This window comes from Drosophila arizonae, chromosome 5 (assembly GCF_054131065.1).
Source record: "Drosophila arizonae isolate 15081-1271.41 chromosome 5, UAZ_ARI_1.0, whole genome shotgun sequence".
Classification (NCBI taxonomy): domain Eukaryota; kingdom Metazoa; phylum Arthropoda; class Insecta; order Diptera; family Drosophilidae; genus Drosophila; species Drosophila arizonae.
Window position 1 is genome coordinate 26,483,210 of NC_142925.1, and position 17,325 is coordinate 26,500,534.

The 17,325-nt window shown below is 40.7% G+C and overlaps 2 protein-coding genes across 4 annotated transcripts; both read left to right on the plus strand.

Moving 5' to 3' along the window:
• The first annotated feature begins 278 nt into the window (after positions 1-278).
• On the plus strand, positions 279-4,646 carry LOC108615060 (uncharacterized). The gene is made up of 3 exons (XM_018009293.2): positions 279-1,884; positions 1,945-2,247; positions 3,605-4,646. Exons 1-3 carry the CDS (start codon positions 1,588-1,590, stop codon positions 4,436-4,438), a joined length of 1,434 nt encoding a protein of 477 aa, XP_017864782.1. The 5' UTR covers positions 279-1,587; the 3' UTR covers positions 4,439-4,646.
• An 852-nt stretch (positions 4,647-5,498) lies between these two features.
• Positions 5,499-15,720, plus strand: LOC108616870 (sphingomyelin phosphodiesterase). Of its 3 annotated transcripts, XM_089469343.1 has the most exons (9): positions 5,499-5,980; positions 11,651-11,806; positions 11,884-12,035; positions 12,098-13,400; positions 13,491-13,699; positions 13,932-14,011; positions 14,260-14,474; positions 14,540-14,725; positions 14,951-15,180. In XM_089469343.1, exons 3-9 carry the CDS (start codon positions 11,936-11,938, stop codon positions 15,036-15,038), a joined length of 2,181 nt encoding a protein of 726 aa, XP_089325469.1. In that variant the 5' UTR covers positions 5,499-5,980; positions 11,651-11,806; positions 11,884-11,935; the 3' UTR covers positions 15,039-15,180. The 3 variants fall into 3 exon arrangements, with proteins under 3 accessions (XP_089325469.1, XP_017867870.1, XP_017867869.1); XM_018012381.2 differs by lacking the exons at positions 11,651-11,806; positions 14,951-15,180 and adding an exon at positions 15,223-15,720; XM_018012380.2 differs by lacking the exon at positions 11,651-11,806 and having other exon boundaries at positions 5,500-5,980.
• Positions 15,721-17,325: the final 1,605 nt, after the last annotated feature.

The window sequence follows — 17,325 nt, forward strand, 5'->3', positions numbered from 1 at the left end:
ACACTTTCGCCACTTTAATGGCGAGTAACGATATCTGAGTCTTAGTCTCGCAAAAATGTAGATAGATAAATAAGTACTTTAGTATCAACAAGGGTTTAACTCTCTCTCTCTCTCTCTCTCTCTCTCTCTCTCTCTCTTTCTCTCTTTCTCTCTTTCTCTCTCTCTCTCTCGTCCGAATATGAACTGAAGAAAATGAGCTCGATTGATTGTGTTCTCCCATAAATGTTTAGCTGAGGAATGCGGCCCTCTTAGGATATGTCAACTCACTAATGTATAGGTTTACAGTTGTGCCAATAGTATATTATATAATATTATACACTTGATAGTTTTAGAGTAGTCGTTTAGACTTTTATTAAATTTAATTTCAATCAATTTTCAATATTCACTAACGAACGGAAAAATTTGTCATCGAAAAGCATTTTTGTCAAGCTAACTGCCTTCTGTGTAAGTTATGCGGAAAGCTCGAAGCCCGCAAATCTAATCCGAATTAGAGTAGAATTGGGGTAGTGCAAAGCTCATTACTAGATCGACACTTTATTTGAGCATCTTGCAGCGTTTTAAAAATTCCATTTTATCCTTATTTAGGGTCTAATGTGATCAGCCAATATTAACAGAATGCAAGTAATAAGGGTGCAGTCGGGCGTACTGACTACAGAATACTCATTCACAGCTCAAACGCAGCCAAATCCATTTGTGGGGGAACCGTGAAAATAAAAAATCTACTCTAGTATTTGTTTTAAATTTGAAGTCTGCCTTGCGTTCATACGGACACACGGACAGCAAAGCGGACATTGAACCAAGACAATATACTCCTTTTACCTTCTTGAAAGAGTATAATGATGACTGTATAAGAGAAGTTACTGTAAACCTCTAAGGCACATATAAATTACTGAGCAATGTGCACAGCCTTTTCGCCATTGCGTCTGTTTTTGATCTATGTGAATGAAAAGCTAAAGTTTATATTGAAAAATCGAAGTTAACTCCTGAATTTTGTCCGGCTTTTTATTGGAAAGCCTCATCCAGCAGTCTAGCGCTAGAAGTCCGAAGGTATCGTGCCCACAAATCAAATATTCTCTTATTCATTTTGTGTTCGGCAGAATAATAAAACACCGCGCTTTTATTTTAGCAGTTGTTGACCATTGCAATGCATTGCAATGTGATTTGCGATGGTATCAGTTTGATTGCCCAATTATTTACAATGTGAACCAAGCGAATGAGCCGCAGGCTATTATATTTATTTATATACGTATAAGTATTTATGTCAAGATATGCGTTATTATGCACATAAATTAATTTGACATCTGGCGCAATATCAGCGTGGTCAGTCGCTCGCGTGTGGGTTCCGGCGATGCGAACCTTTGCGACAGCCGATAGCAATCAACTGCGCTGCTAAGCGACTGATAGCGGTCGACGATAGCTGGTGATAATATTAGCTAAACGCTCAACACACACTAGTAGCAGGTGGCAGGGGTCTGCCACAAGGCGGATTGCTGTCAGATATTTCAGTTGTCAGTCCCTGAGCAATCGCCCTGATTGACGCACGGGCAGCTGAACCGTTTGTGTTGCATACTTTCGGGCGGAACTTAAATGGCATCGCGAATGCTAATCATCGACACATCGGACGAGTTCCATCCGCTGCTGAATGCAAGCGACCTGTGCCAGATACACAGCACGCCACGCTACATCTTCCTGTTCCTGGTCTCGGTACTCTTCGTGTGCACCCTTGTGGGCAACCTAAGTGCGCTGTATGTGAATTCGAGCAGGAAGCTGAGGCCCTTCTTCCGCGCCTGCCTCATCTCGCTGGCCTGCAGCGACCTCATGTACTGCATCAACTTCACCACTTCCAACATAGCGTTATTCAGGGCGGACTACCTTGAGTACTGGGTGCGACCCTTAGCTCCCATTGAATCCTCTCCGAAATTCGACTGAATGTTTCCGTTTTAGATCCTTGGCCCCTTCATGTGCTACCTTATCCCGTTTGTCAACACTACCACAGTGCTGTGCAGCAGCTTTATGCTCGTGGTCATTGCGCTGGATCGCTATATGTCGATAAGGCGCGCGGCTGTTGGCATCTGGACTCCCCACTGGCTACTCTGCGTACTCTGCATCGGTGGCATTTGGCTGGCCTGCATGGGCGTGGCAGTCCCTCTCTTCTTCATCTACAAGCCGATCCGCGTTTACATACAGACCACGGACGAGCTGATAGTCAGCGAAATACAGCAGGTGACGATGTGCGTGGGCAGAAGGGTGAGTGAGACTTAAAATAATAAAAAATATCGGCTATGCAACGCGGCAGAATAATTCCAAATAATAAATGTGAGAGCGCTGTAGCCGAGACTGCTCGACTGCGAGATCCACTGAACTCCTCTAATATTCTAATAAGTCTTCATTTGTTTTGTGCATACACAAGTAATAAGACATGCACACACACACATTCACCGACTTCGCTTCAACTATTTTGTTTACTATAGTATGAGAGAGTATTGGGGTTTTTTTTTTTTTTTTATATATATATATATTTATTAAATGTATAACCGGTACATCAAAACTATAACCATAACAACACAAGGAAGGTAAATTAATAATAGAGCCGAGCCCCATACCGAGTTATGGGGATTTTCTATATATAGAGTACCTATATAAATAAATTTGCAAATCTAAATCTTAACATTAGTCGATAACAATAAAATAGTAAACAAGTTGCTTACACAAGAAACACACACATAGGCATGCACGCATAAACACGCATGGGAATTTAATTGTTTAATAACTTTTCTTGTCTGGATTACTTCCATGAAACTTGTAGATCGTGATCATAACATAATATTTGAAATACGCCATTTACAAATACGATGGTGAGGGGGTGGGTGTTAAATTTCAAAAAATTGAAATTGTATTAAATACATATAAGTATACATTTCAAGCTCGGAGACTGTAGCTCCAAAGGTATAAGATATAATTAAAAAACTAGTTTTCGATAAGGCTTTTAATCGATAACCAAACATCGGGAGTAGTTATCGATTTTGGGAGAAAAACTCGATATGATTTCAATGGGTTCAGGGTATAAAAAAAAGTGAAACAGGCCATTATCAGGAATATATAGACTCAATGGGATCTGTCACTCCTTTTTCTGCCATTTTCTATAGCTTCAGAGTATAAACAGCTGAAGTGAACAATATACAATATATAACTATTTATACATATATAATCTTTCAAGAGGTTCCACGAAAAGTACAAAACCATATTACATCCAAAATGAATATATGTATATATATTAGATTATTGCTATCCTATCGCAGTACTGAAGAATTCAACTAAAACGTATACCCTACTATATATATATATATATATAGACTGTGAATTTCAGGGTGTTTATATATATATATATATATATATATATTAAACACCCTGAAATTCACAGTCTAGAACAGATGTTCGACAGTTGCTAGCCATAAATGTAGGTGTAGCAGCGCCGTCTACTCATTGGCGTGCTTTTATTATCTGATCTGCGTACTTGCCTTGCATGCTGTTTACATGTGTTTCCTATCTAATCGGACAATCTATTGATTCACTTTCATTAATTTCCATTTGCTCGTGCCCCCAGACTCAGGTCGGCATCTACAACGGAGTCTCGCTTAGCCTCGTCTTTGTGCCCTGCATTGTGGCTTTCATCTTTCTTCACGTGACGATTGCGCAGCAGCTGTGGCAGCGCCGCCATCAGCTGCGCAGCTTGAAAAGGCAGCAGCAGCAGTCGATGTGGCTTGACTACCCACTGGGTAACCGGGAGACCGCCTACGCCGTAATGAGCGCCTTCAGCGTGGCAGCCTGCGTTCACACGAGCGCCGCGCAGATGACGCAGCAGCCGCAGCAAGAGAGAAAGATGACTCCTGCGGCTGTGGCACGTGTGGCGCGGCATCGTCGCATGGTGAAGGTCGTGCTGCTAATGATGGGCGCCTTCATCTGCCTGCGCCTGCCCGCCTGGATCTTCCTGATGATGCGCGTGTACGGGTCGTTCTCCTCGCCCTTGTCCTGGCTGTTCTACTTCAGCTTCGGGCTGCTCAATTTGACCAGCTGCGCCCTGAATCCGCTCTTCTACACCTTTCTGCCCCAGACGCTTCGAGTGCTGTCGCAGCTCAAGCTCATGCTCTGCTGGCTACTCTGCTGCGGACGTGCCGCAAACTTGGAGTCGGACGCTCCCATGCCCAGCGAGGCGCCAGAGCAGGCGGCTCGTGGTCTTTGCTTTGGCCTCCACGTCACCTGGCGCTGCCAACTGAAGTTGAGGACGCAGCAGACGGTACCCGCAGCCAAAGAGCCAGTCTCTATCATAGAGCTGCCATCCATTGCCAGCAGCAGCCTCTCTAAGGAAGTCTTCAAGGACCTCAGCATCTCCCATGGGCTCTCGCTTCCATCGCCAGTGTCCATAAAATCTCTAGGCTGAGGCGTCATCAATCAAATGTGGCCTGATGGTAATGGTGTATTGATTAATTTACATATTTGATTTTACATATATGAGGCCAGGCAATGAACTGTTGCTGACAGCTCGAAGGGTGCCAGAGATCATTCATTCTGCTGATATGCCTTAACGCAAGCTCGTACTTCGGCAATTGTAATAAATTTTAAATAAAGCTACTGATACAGCACTTGAAGTGCACGTATTTTCAATGTGAGGGGCTCAATATGAGGGGTAAACTGTGTTACATATATTGTATGATGCTAACAGCTTTAATTCTTGGAAAATTTATTTATTTAAATAATATAAACATAATTATTCTAGCTCAAGCTAACCATGTCATCAAAATTGATATTTTACAAAATCTTGTATATAATCTTTTCACTTAGTGAATGAGTATATATTGAGTAAAATTGAATTCATATATTCCATGCACATAATATATGAAAATAGCTCTTGCATATTATTAAATTTATATATTACAATAAATAAATAGAATTATTTGTAGAACCCTTATGTCACCCCATACACGTCTCAAGAATATGTATATCTTAGCTCTGACAAATTATGCTTCCCAATTAATCTAATTGAGTTTGCAAACAAGTGCAATATTGAACTATTGAATATCTATTCTAGATGAAAGTAAGTTGCACAAATAGCAAAAGTTAAATAAAGAGTTACTTTTAGAAACAAATTTAACTCAGTTTGGTTGTGACTCTGTATTTTGTCTCAGCCAAATTATATTCCCAATATAACTGATTAATTAATATAATTGTACGTGCATATACATCTCCATTTAATACGATTTCCGTTTTAGAACAATGCGGCTCTGGGTTTGTTTCTAGATAACATCACTCTAATTAATGTCAAAAAGCGAACACAAGCTGCAAAACGATCTATCACGCTCCTATTGTGAATTCAATGCAAGAGCATAACAAAAGCTCGCGCTCTCTCTTGGTCTTGCTCTCTCTTTCTTTCTCTCTCTCACTCTCTCTGTTGGTCGCTGTGAACAGCTGCTTGTGCTGCTCGCAAGCTCGACTCAAAAGCTGCATCAGTTCTCTTGCTCAGTTGTTGATGGCGTCTCGGGTTGAGCAGTTGGTACGAATCTTTGGCGCGCTTAGACCGTTGACAGATAAAAGGCAGCCAGTCGGGTGAAATCAACGACGACGACAACAATAGCAATAATAATAACAACAACAACGGTGAACTTGCCGTGTCTTCTTTAATCGGTGTTCATCGTTCGCTATTTGAATGCATGCTAAAAGTGTACGAAAATTAGTGAGAAAATAGTATAATAAATAATACAAAATCAAACAAAGCGAAATGTAAATGAGAATAAATAGGGCCAGACGACAAAAGAGATTCGCGTATTATGGCACACACCAGTTTATAAATACCCAAGAGGGGGCTAACCAAGGAAAGAAAAACAAAGGAAGAAAAACAAAGCCTGAGGAACGAGAACGAGAACGAAAAGCGACGAAAGCTCGCGGCATTCAATTATCAAATTGAATTCAATTCAATTTGTGTCAGGTAAAATACCCAATTCAAGTAAGCCACTTCTGCAAGCGTGAACCCCAATCAAAGCACAAACCAGTTGCGTTTGATTCACATTTTGTCAGTGCAACAAAATAAAACATGGTCCGAATAAGTAAAAACAAAAAATCAAAAAAGAAGTAATAAAACCAAAACACGTTCCCGCGTTTCACTTGGCCAATGCCTGCCGACCCAGCCACACGCATGCGCAGCTGTCGTGCCGAAACTTTTTAGCGCTGGCGACGCCTTGCAAAATCTGAATTACGGTATGCCGACGTCGACGTCGACGGCGACGGCGATGTTAACAGCGGCAGAGGCACTGGCGTCGCGAAGCTATGGTAGCTGCTGCTGCAACTGTTTCACTTTTCTTCTTTGGCTGTCAAACAACCGTATTGTTTGGCTTGACATTCTAAAGCTTCCTCGCGCCCTCTCGCTCTCACTCGCACGGTACTCTGCCAGCCAAGTGCCGTTTGTCATGCAGCGTACAAAGCGTACGCAAGACGTCTTCGGGCCTGGTTACGCAGCGCTTTCATTTGTTTTAGCCGCCTTTGGCATTTCGGTCAGTTGCCGTCTGTCTCTCGATTTATTTTCTGTTTTCATTTTTCCGTTTCTGTTTCTCTTTCTATATCAGCCGTGTGTTACTTCTCTTTCAGTGGCCGCCTGCATAATTAGCTGATGCTAACTGAAATCAACTATATCAGAAACGATTACAGTCGACAGCTACTGACTGCATAATACTCCTTCAAGACACGTTTGAATATACGTCGAGAAGGAGTTTGCACTAACTCAACCATCCGATTTTTTAAAGAATCGGCCACCCAAACGAAATTTCAACAATCTATAAACGAAGGGGTATTTTTAAGCTAATAACTAGAAAATCGTGAAAGCTATACACTTGTAAGGCTTTCCACGTCCTCTATGCTTTACATATTTTTATAGGAACAAAAGCCCATATATATTCTTACTGTATATTATTGGAAATTCTTACTGTATATTGCGGAAAAGTATATAACAGGCAGAAGGAAGCATCGCAGACCCCATATATTCCAGATCGGGACGACAAGCTGAGCCGATATAGCCCTGTCCGTCTGTCTGTCCGTCCGTACGTCCGTACGTTTGTCCGTATGAGCAAGCCGACCTCAAAAGATATACGAGTTAGAGAGCTGAAGTTTTTTAAATTTACCTTATTTTTTCGATAACTCATCCGATAACGTTTTTATCGAGAATAAGCGATAAATTGATTTTGGTTTCTCAGCTTTTGGCTGTGTTGTTTCAATATAAATACTATTAGAGCTAGAGACTTAACAATTACTGCGTATATACATTTGATGAATACGAAGATTTTGTATTTACAGAATTCCCTTCGCTCCCAATTTGTATTTCAAGTACTACAGACTTGTGCTTCGGAATATACATACATTTGAATATCATGATCACGCTCTAAAAGTTTCATAAAGATAGTCCCACTACAGGAGAAACTATTCAACAAGTAAATTCTCATAGTATTGCCCGCACTGCAGACCAGCGCGGGCTTATGCGTGCGTGTAGATGCATGTGTTTGTATTTTTGCATAGAAGAAGTGCAGAATGATTAGAGGGTTTAGGGTATCTTCTGGTCGAGCATTCTTGCTTGTTTTTATACTGTAAATTGCAGAGTGTAGACTATAGATTGTAGAGTATAAAGTCTACAATACGTGAGTCAAATATCAAATATATAAAGAATGTCTGATGGGGACTAATGCTATTACGTCTGTGTACTCTTAAATAAAAACTTTAAGCCTGAATAGTTTAACCTCATTATACGAGCCACTTACAAGTTTTTATGCATTACTGACACGTTACACTGTTGGACTCTTACATCTTTAATAAGCTTATTAGATTCATAGGTGAGAATTCAAATTAAATATTAGAGATGCTTTTTTAAATAATCTATCACTTATATATATTTTTTTACACAACTGGGCTGAGTTGTGAGTTTCAATTATCAATTATCTGCTGCGACTTTTAAAATATAACACTTTTTTCTGTTTAAATAAATGCGGGAGGTTTTTTTTTGTAATTTCAAACAAAACTAAAATAAATATGTATTAAACAACTTTATTTCTTTGCGATTTCCGAATAAGTTGAGAATTATTATATTAATATATTTTTGTTTAGAATTACTAGATTAACCTTTTTTGGTATACAAATAACATTTTGAACATTTGAACAATATAATAGGGATAACTCAATAATTTTAAATTTTTACGCTCATAAATATATAAATATACATTTATATTTTTTCGGTAGAATTCTTAATGTACATCAATAACCTTCTTTTGTGGGATGTTTACTTTTGTCGATCTGAATACGAATATCATAAGTATGTATGTATCTGATTTCATAATATGTGAAAATAAAATTAATGTTAGAGAATGCATTTCTAGTTAAGGAGAGGCACATTATGCTGAGCATCCCCCACACCACGGAAATCACTTTCCTTTTCACTGGCTCTTCATAATTATAAACCAAGAAAATGCTTTGACAAGCAGCGTGACGACTGCACCGTTATTTAATAGCAACAAAACAAAAGTAAAAACAAAAACAAAAATAATAATAATGATGATAAGACGGCTGCATAATCGAGAGAGTCTGGCACTGGGTTATATAGGTATTTAGCACATTTCTCCAAAACATATTTTGGAAAGAAAAAATGTATTTATATATATGTGTATATAATTTCTGAAGAAAGTGAAAGTTTTTGGTGTTGGCTTCTTTTTATGGGGCGCGCAAGTTATTTGATAGCGTTGCGGCCTTTTAGAGGGTCTTTGTGGGCTCAATGGGATTTTTGTGAGTAATTGCCTGAGCTTCAAAGTCGAGTACTTTGAATTAATAATGAAAATCTGAAGACAAAGAGGGGAATGCAAACGGTTAGGGAGCAAGAGTTGGAGAGGAACGGAACCAACCTTAATACACATTTGTCAGAGGTTTGCCCTGCTAAAGAAACTCTTTGAACTGGAGGCCATAACCTTACTCAAAAAAATATATTCAAAGTTCAAACTGGTTTTATATATATATTGATGCTTTTGTTTGTGGAAATCTTACGTTTTTCACGGAGCCCACTGAACTTGGCTTTGTATTTAGCTTTGTTTTGCCGCAGACACTTTCGATTTTCGCATAAATCGAAATCACAACATGAACAGCAAAACACAGTTTACAATTTGCAACAATAACAGATACGGTTCATTTTCTTTTCAGCCCGCTGTTGTTGTTCATCTTGTGATTTTCCTCTTTTTCTCTGCCGGCAAACCCTACTTACTTATTTATTTCTCAATACACGCCATCTCGTTGACGATTTCACTGCGAGTCTGCGTGCCTCAGAGTCTACGAGTCTCCGTCTGTGAAGGGGCCAATGTACTGGCGTATCTCTTTTCCCTCTTTAAAACACCATCCCGCCTCCCTCCCCCTTTCTCTTTCTGTGTCTGTGTCCAGTCCGTTAGGCATAACGCAACTGCGATGAGCAACCAATTAGCAATTACCATGCGAGCTGCGCAAATGCTGCGCGGCATTGAGCAGCGCGCCAACCATCAACACCCGCTGCTAGCCCCAGTCGACCGGGCCCCACGATGGCCCCACTTTATCGGTGACTACATTGAATTTATGCATAATGGGCACACACAAACGGTCTTAAGGTTAACCGCCAGATGCCAAAACAAACGAATCCCATACTTCATATACATATATATGTAAATACACTTTATACATTTGTATATTTGTATATATATATATATATATATATATATATATATATGATTTATGTGCTTTATGGGATTTCCCAGGTCTCCTGCTGCCCCTTCATTATATTATTATACCACGATTCTCCATTTTCAATAGGTTCAGGGTATACCAATGAACAACAGTCGAAGATAAATCGCGTTAATTAGTTGTTGCAGTTGCTGTTGCAGGTGCTGTTGCCTCTAATGGCCACTAACAGTTGACAGCTTCCACTCACATACACACACACAGACACAACGTTGACTAGTGTACTGTGGGCGCTTAAACATGGTATACATTTTACAGTTAACGACTTTTTAAGTGCCGTCAGTTTTGGGATGCACTCGCAGAGTCCAAGAATGGACAAATTGATATGTAAATATTGATTCACAAAAGGTTTAAATGTTCTGTGATTCAATTTGCTCGAATTTTGATAGTACTGGGGTTAATGCAAATCAAAGCCAGCATTGTATACAGTTATTATTGAGAGAAAATGTAAGCTGAGGGTTTGTTTATAGCTGTCCGATCGATAAACAAAAGCACATTGGAGTACTAGGTGATTAGGAACTACAATGTGTGACAATAGGTGCCATGTTTACGTTGAATGCAAATACGGAAAAGAGCACGTAATATTGTCTCTGTGGTGAATTATTAAATTATTTTTTTCAATCTGTGTCAGCTTAACCCTAAGAGTGGGACTTGTAAATTATGATGCCGATAAATTATGATGCAGAGCTCAGAAGCGATAATTCGATCCGTTAGCTTCAAGAAGAAACCTTCCTTTACAAATAGACCGTAAAGTAAGAACGTTGCACAACTGTCAGAAATAATTTATTTAGCCCAACACGTGCAAATCGAATTTGTTGTAAAATAGCAATAACTAGTCATGTTATAATGCAATCTTTTAATTACGGTAAATAAAGTTACGAAATTGATGTTAAATGAGAGATTTGTTTTTCGTTTAAGAATTATACTTGCTGATATTTTGTGAAAATCCGTCAGAAAGTCTAATAAGTGACAGCACCGCGTGGAACGCGTATTTCCTATTTTTAATTAAAATTCCTAGATCCTTTGCTTAGGAATATCAACTCAGGGATTCTGCGGCGTTAATTATTTTAACAAGCTTCATATGTCCAGGGAATCTCTTAGTCGAGCAGCCTTATTTAGTTTTGTCTTGCGGGCTTATTTATATATATTTATTAAACTTTTTTTTTTTTTTTTTTTTGGCTATTTTCGGCGTCTTTTTAGTGTCATTTACCGCACAGCAGCGTAGACTGGATCCTCACATCAAATGAAAAACATGTTTGTTTTTTAAATCTATTCCGTTTCATTTGAAATATTTTCAGTTTGATTTTGCTGTTCTACTTATGCTTAAAGTGTTATCAGCCAATTAACTGTTATCAGCAATATTTTGTGATTAAAATGCGCATTGGTGGAATTCGAAACATGATCTGTATAAAAACTTGATAAGCCAAGATGAGGAGTACAACCTGATAGCAGGAAAAATATAAGGTTGAGATCTTAATTGGCAGTTTAAATCCCAGCATCAATCCTGTCTTGATTCACTATTTAGAGTCGATTTTTTAATGTAGATTAATATGTACTTTATAGAATTTAGATTTTTGTCAGGGGATCTCGTTGTCGGTCAGTCTCGACTAGAGCTTTCTTACTTGTTTTTACTGTTACTAAAATAAATTGGATTTCATTTCATCAAAAAATTCTACAAGCGCATATTCGAATCATTATGAAAACCTCAGAAAGTAATCGATACATCTACTTTTATATATTTTAATGCCCCTCTGCTCTGAAAACTCGTTTTGACTCTTGTTCATTCATGTCTTGAGTACTTTCAATACAAATGAACAATTTTTGTACTGTTTTTTAATAATGAAAGTTATATAAAATTCGATAATAGGCTGGAAATAAACAACGAAAAGCCGTACAATTTATTCTGTGCCCTAAATGTGTCCCAAATTATGTCTCAGTATCCGTGAAACGCAGTCCGATGACTGAGCAATAAGAAGAAGAGCACGCACCCATATCTTGCGCATACGTAAAGACCACATTGTTTGTATGTGTATTTGCACTTGAAACAAGTTGAACATAATAATGACTGTACATATTTTCTTTTTGATTGGACTTTTGTAGGTCAAGTGGACAGGCAGCCGCTGGTGGTGCTAGTGGTGGCTGAGCGACAGTTATGACACAGACGACGTCGCAGCAGACGTGGCCCAGGCCGAGTCGGCACATTTGCTGGCTCATGGCGGCTCTGGCCGTGGCCGGGCTGGCGGCGAGCGATGGTAAGTGGAGCAAATGCACCCGAAAGCAGAACCCTTTTTACTATTATGCGCTCTTGGGGCAGCTCTACCTTTTCTTTACACGAATGCGCGGGCGCCCATCAACTGGACGCAGCCGCAGCTGGACGACTGGAAGGTTGAGGTGCAGCCACGCAGCGTGGTGCCGCACGTGGAGCTCAAGTATCACGCGAACCGCACTAGCACCGAGACCGCCGACAGCGATGAGGAGTTTCTGGAGCGCCTGCGGGCTCTGCGCCAGAACCACAGCTCTGCGCGAATGCTGTGGTACGATGCGGCAGCTGGCGATGGACTCACGTATCCCCCATTCGTGGACAAAGCGCTGAAGCTGTTTAATCTGAAGCAGGTAGCCTTCGAGATCGAGAACAGCGTCCTGTCCAAGGTCTCCTGCACCGCGTGCAAGGCGGGAGCCGGTCTGCTCCAGCACTACATCAAGAGCGGCAAGACCGACGCAGAGCTCATGAAGATGATTGCGCAATACTGCACGAACCTGAGCATCCAGAGCCCGCGCGTTTGCGAGGGGGTGGCCCAGCTCTTTGGTAGCGAAGTCATCTACGTGCTGCAGCGCGTCAACCTGGGCCCCGACGAGCTGTGTAGCTTCATCATAGGCGACGGTTGCGGCGATGTTTACAACCCGTACCACGAGTGGGAGGTCATTTTCCCGCCGGTGCCCAAGCCTCCGCGTCTCCCTGAGCTGCCCGTGCCGCTGGAGGCGGCCCCGTTCTTTAAGGTGCTCCACATCTCCGACACCCACTACGATCCGCACTACGTCGAGGGCGCGAACGCGGACTGCAATGAGCCGCTGTGCTGCCGACTGAGCAGCGGGCGGCCTGCCAGCCCCAACGCCGCTGCCGGGAAGTGGGGCGACTACCGCAAGTGCGACACGCCGAAGCGGACGGTGGACAACATGCTCGCCCACATTGCAGACACCCACAAGGACATTGACTACATCCTCTGGACGGGTGACCTGCCGCCGCACGATGTGTGGAACCAAACGAAGCAGGAGAACCTCGAGATCATCAAAGAGACGGTCAAGCAAATGACCGAGAAGTTCCCCGGAGTGCCAATCTTTCCGGCCTTGGGCAACCACGAGAGCGCGCCCGTTAACAGCTTCCCGCCTCCGTATGTCAACCAGGTCGATATCTCCATCAACTGGCTCTACGACGAGCTCGACGTCCAGTGGCGTCGCTGGCTGCCGCAGAGCGTCTCGCACACGGTACGGCGTGGCGCCTTCTACTCGGTCCTTGTGCGCCCCGGCTTCCGCATCATTTCACTCAACATGAACTACTGCAACAACAAGAACTGGTGGCTGCTCCTCAACTCCACAGATCCCGCAACGGAGTTGCAGTGGTGAGTTCGAGTTGAAACTACCGATTTAGATATATTTTCGACTCGATTTGATTTGATTGATTGATCAATCGAAACTCTTATCCTATTTAGGTTCATCTATGAGCTGCAGAGCGCCGAGTTTTCCAATGAGAAGGTTCATGTAATTGGACACATTCCGCCGGGTCATTCGGACTGCCTGAAGGTCTGGTCACGCAATTTTTATAAGATCATCTCGCGCTATGAGAGCACCATTACCGCCCAATTCTATGGCCACACCCACTTCGACGAGTTCGAAATGTTCTACGATCCCCATGATTTGAGTATGTTTATGGAGTTATTTTTTAGTCAGCATGTTCTGTCCGACTTAATGTAATATATGTATATATATATGCGGCTCTTACAAGTCTACTTGGAGGATGTTAACCAAAAATAATATAATATCATCTGTCAAAAATATCATCTAACAATGATGTCTTCCTCTATTTATTAACACGGAATATTCATAATTGAAACTTAATACAAAAACTTAAATTATTTTCTGTGTTCCCTCAGCACATTCAAATAGCATTGCCTATATTGGACCCTCCGTGTCACCCTACTATGATCTAAATCCGGGATATCGTATTTACTATGTAAGTAATTTTAAATAGAAACTCTTGACGAAAAATATGACTACAAGCGATAAAGTAAATTAAGATATATAATTTATTATCTTTTATTATTATAATCAATATTCCTTGGCACTATAAATTGCCAATTCCAACCTTGTTGAGGTTTTATGTAAAACATGTTCTTTTGACAGTATAAACTATTGAGGGAGCCCTAGAGTTACTTAAGTTAGTATATGTACTAATGACTCGTCGTACAATGTAATCCCTAGGTGGATGGTGATCATGATACAACGACTCGTCTTGTCATCGACCATGAATCATGGATAATGAACTTGAAGGAGGCAAATCTCTACGGCTATCCGATTTGGTATAAGCTATATACAGCCAGGGCTGCGTACAATATGAAGGCTCTGCGACCAAGCGACTGGGACAAGCTGCTCAACGATCTGACGGACAACCAGGAGCTTTTCGAAATTTACTATAAGTGAGTATAGATGTAAAATATCATTATACAAATGTATACATATATATTTATTTGTTTTTATTCAGGAACTACTGGAAAAACTCTCCGGCGCGACCCACGTGCGATGCGGAGTGCAAGAAGCGGATGTTGTGCGACTGCAAAAGTGGACGCTCCCACGATCGCCGGCACTTCTGTGCGGATGTCGAGTCGAAAATCGATGAGGGGTCCTCTAAGTCGTGGAAGTCGTGGTTCTATCGAGGACTCACCAACTCGTATGTATCGCTAATGTAGTTTGCTAACTGTTTGTTCTGCTTGGTGTTGGCTCGATGCTCATGCGCTGCTTATGCGATGATCATGCGATGATTCATTGTCTAGCATTTGGTGTTCATTTTTGTTATATTGATGTCATATTGTTGTTGTAATTGTAATATACACAGTACCCAATATAACTGTATATACACTCTCATTCTCTCTGCTTTGGCATATTTCAATGGCAGCACTGGGGAGCAACACACCGAGGAGCGGGAAGGCATAGAGTCAAATGCCTTGGGTTTCACTGATGTGGTTTATGGTGTATTCGGTTGAGGCCAAACAAACACATCAAACTCTGTAAATATTGTATCTAACAACACATAACTATATATAGTATTTAAGCCGACTGAACTGGTTACTGGTGAATATACTGTAAAATCAGCTATGAAAATAAAATTTGGTAACATTAAAAGAATACGCAAACTTCGGTTTTGTGGCTTTGCTTCTTTTCCCACAGCTACAGTCTGATTACGTCCATCACCTACCTGCCCAAGTACCTGCTGGGCTATGGCTGACCTATGCCTCTTGGCCAGGTCAAAGTCGAGTCAAGTGCAAAGTCAAAGCGCAAATCAGTGCAAATTTCAACGCCTACACAGAAAGGTTACTATGTGATAATTAGTACTTAAACTAAGTTAGCAACATATTCTACTTGTCCCTGCCGTATCATACACCCACACAGAAATATATATATATATATATATATATATATATATATATATATATATATATATATATATATATATATATATATATATATAACAGCCCGTTCTTCCGCTTCTTAACTGAGTCAATAAACAATAGTCATTAAATTAGTCGCATCAATATCAATATCAATATCGCATCATCACTGCTGCCGTCCTTAATAGTGGGCGTGGCCGTTGTATTAGATATAGTCCATATATTCCACTAGTTCACAATAAGTAAATAAAGTGCAATTATTTCAATAATATCCACACATTTCTTGTTTTACTGCCCTATAATATTGTACACAAAATTAATATGTTTACTGCTTCATCAATTTAATCAATATTAATAAAATTGATTCAAACCAAAACAAAAGCCACTGGCACTGGTTTTAAATGCTAACGAAAATGTATTTTGAATGAATGCAGTGTTGTAAAAGCCAGTTTTAGTGGTTTACAGAATCAGCTGAGCAGCATAACAGCACTGCTTCAACAGCAGCAGTTGCTTGTTGTAAATTAAAAGCTCTCTGTTAAGGCAATTGTGAGCTGTGATTGACTATAATTCCGCTAGGCAAAAAATTTCCAGTACGTATAAATTCTAAATTAATGTATTTTTGAAAGAGATCTCAATTTTGCCGTTACTAGAAACAATTTTCATAACCTATACATTTGAATATTAGGCAAATTAGAGATTTATACTTACAGTGCCAAAATGAGTAAAACCTTGACGGCCAATCAGCTGAGTATTCCAACTCGATGAATTTGCTGGCGGACCGCCAAGAAATATCGAGCTCAAATGCTTGGAACTGAAGCACATAGACGTGCATTTTTGGGTAATCTTTCGCTTTGAACGTCCTTTGAATAGATTATATTAGACTAGCTAACCCGGCAAACGTTGCTTTGCCCTATCCATTATTTCGAGGGGATATTTTGTACTTAAATACAAAATATCTCATTAACTATAAGTGTGTGGGGATGCAGTTATAGTCGAAACCGTTGCAAGCAACCGGAGTATATTTTATCTTATACAATTTATAAAATTCTCGTGTCGCGGTGTTTGTTGCCAAACTCCTCCGAAACGGTTCGACCGATTCTCACGAAATTTTGTGTGCAGGTCGCGTAGGTCTGAACAAATCATTGTGCTCATCGAACAGAGAGTCCAGCTCGCTGACGATGCGCGTTGCAAAAGGTGAATTGAAGTTATTATAGTTGCAACGGGCATGCCCGCGATTGGCCTTTGATTTTGAATGTGGAATTAAATTGTTGACCATTTTTAACTATTTCCGTTCCTCCAAAGATGTCATTTGATAACATGAATTGAATTGACTGCAAGAACAGCGAAGAATTTGGATCAGTTCCAATAAAAAAGCCGTCAATGGTTCCGGCGGTGTTTCAATTTCTGGGAGTATTACTTTTCCTGCTGAGCAGCACATCCCGATCGGCTCATTTTTAAATTTGATGGCATGGCAGTGCGGGCATTTCTGTCCAATGTACCAATGACCACTTTGGAATGTGCTGTAAATACTCGATTTACTTGTTGACGTCGTTCCTACATGTCGGTACATTCCTCTACGGCTTTTGACTACGAATCTGCGCGCTTCTCTTCATCCTAATTGTCTTTGCTAGTTTGGCTCATCTCGTGCTTCTTGCCATGGTTACACGGATGTCTGCATTGCTTTGATGCCTTTCTTCATCTTATCTTTGTGCTCTTCCATCCTGCATGCCTCTAGATTTGAGTGCTCGACGCCTCCTTGCGTTTTCGTGGCATTGTTGCCTGCTAATCAAACATAAATTAATCAAGTTGAAAAACTGTTTGGTGATAAGCAGTAACGTAATATTCTATTCGATTGCCCAGTTTGAATAATTGTCGTAGTCGT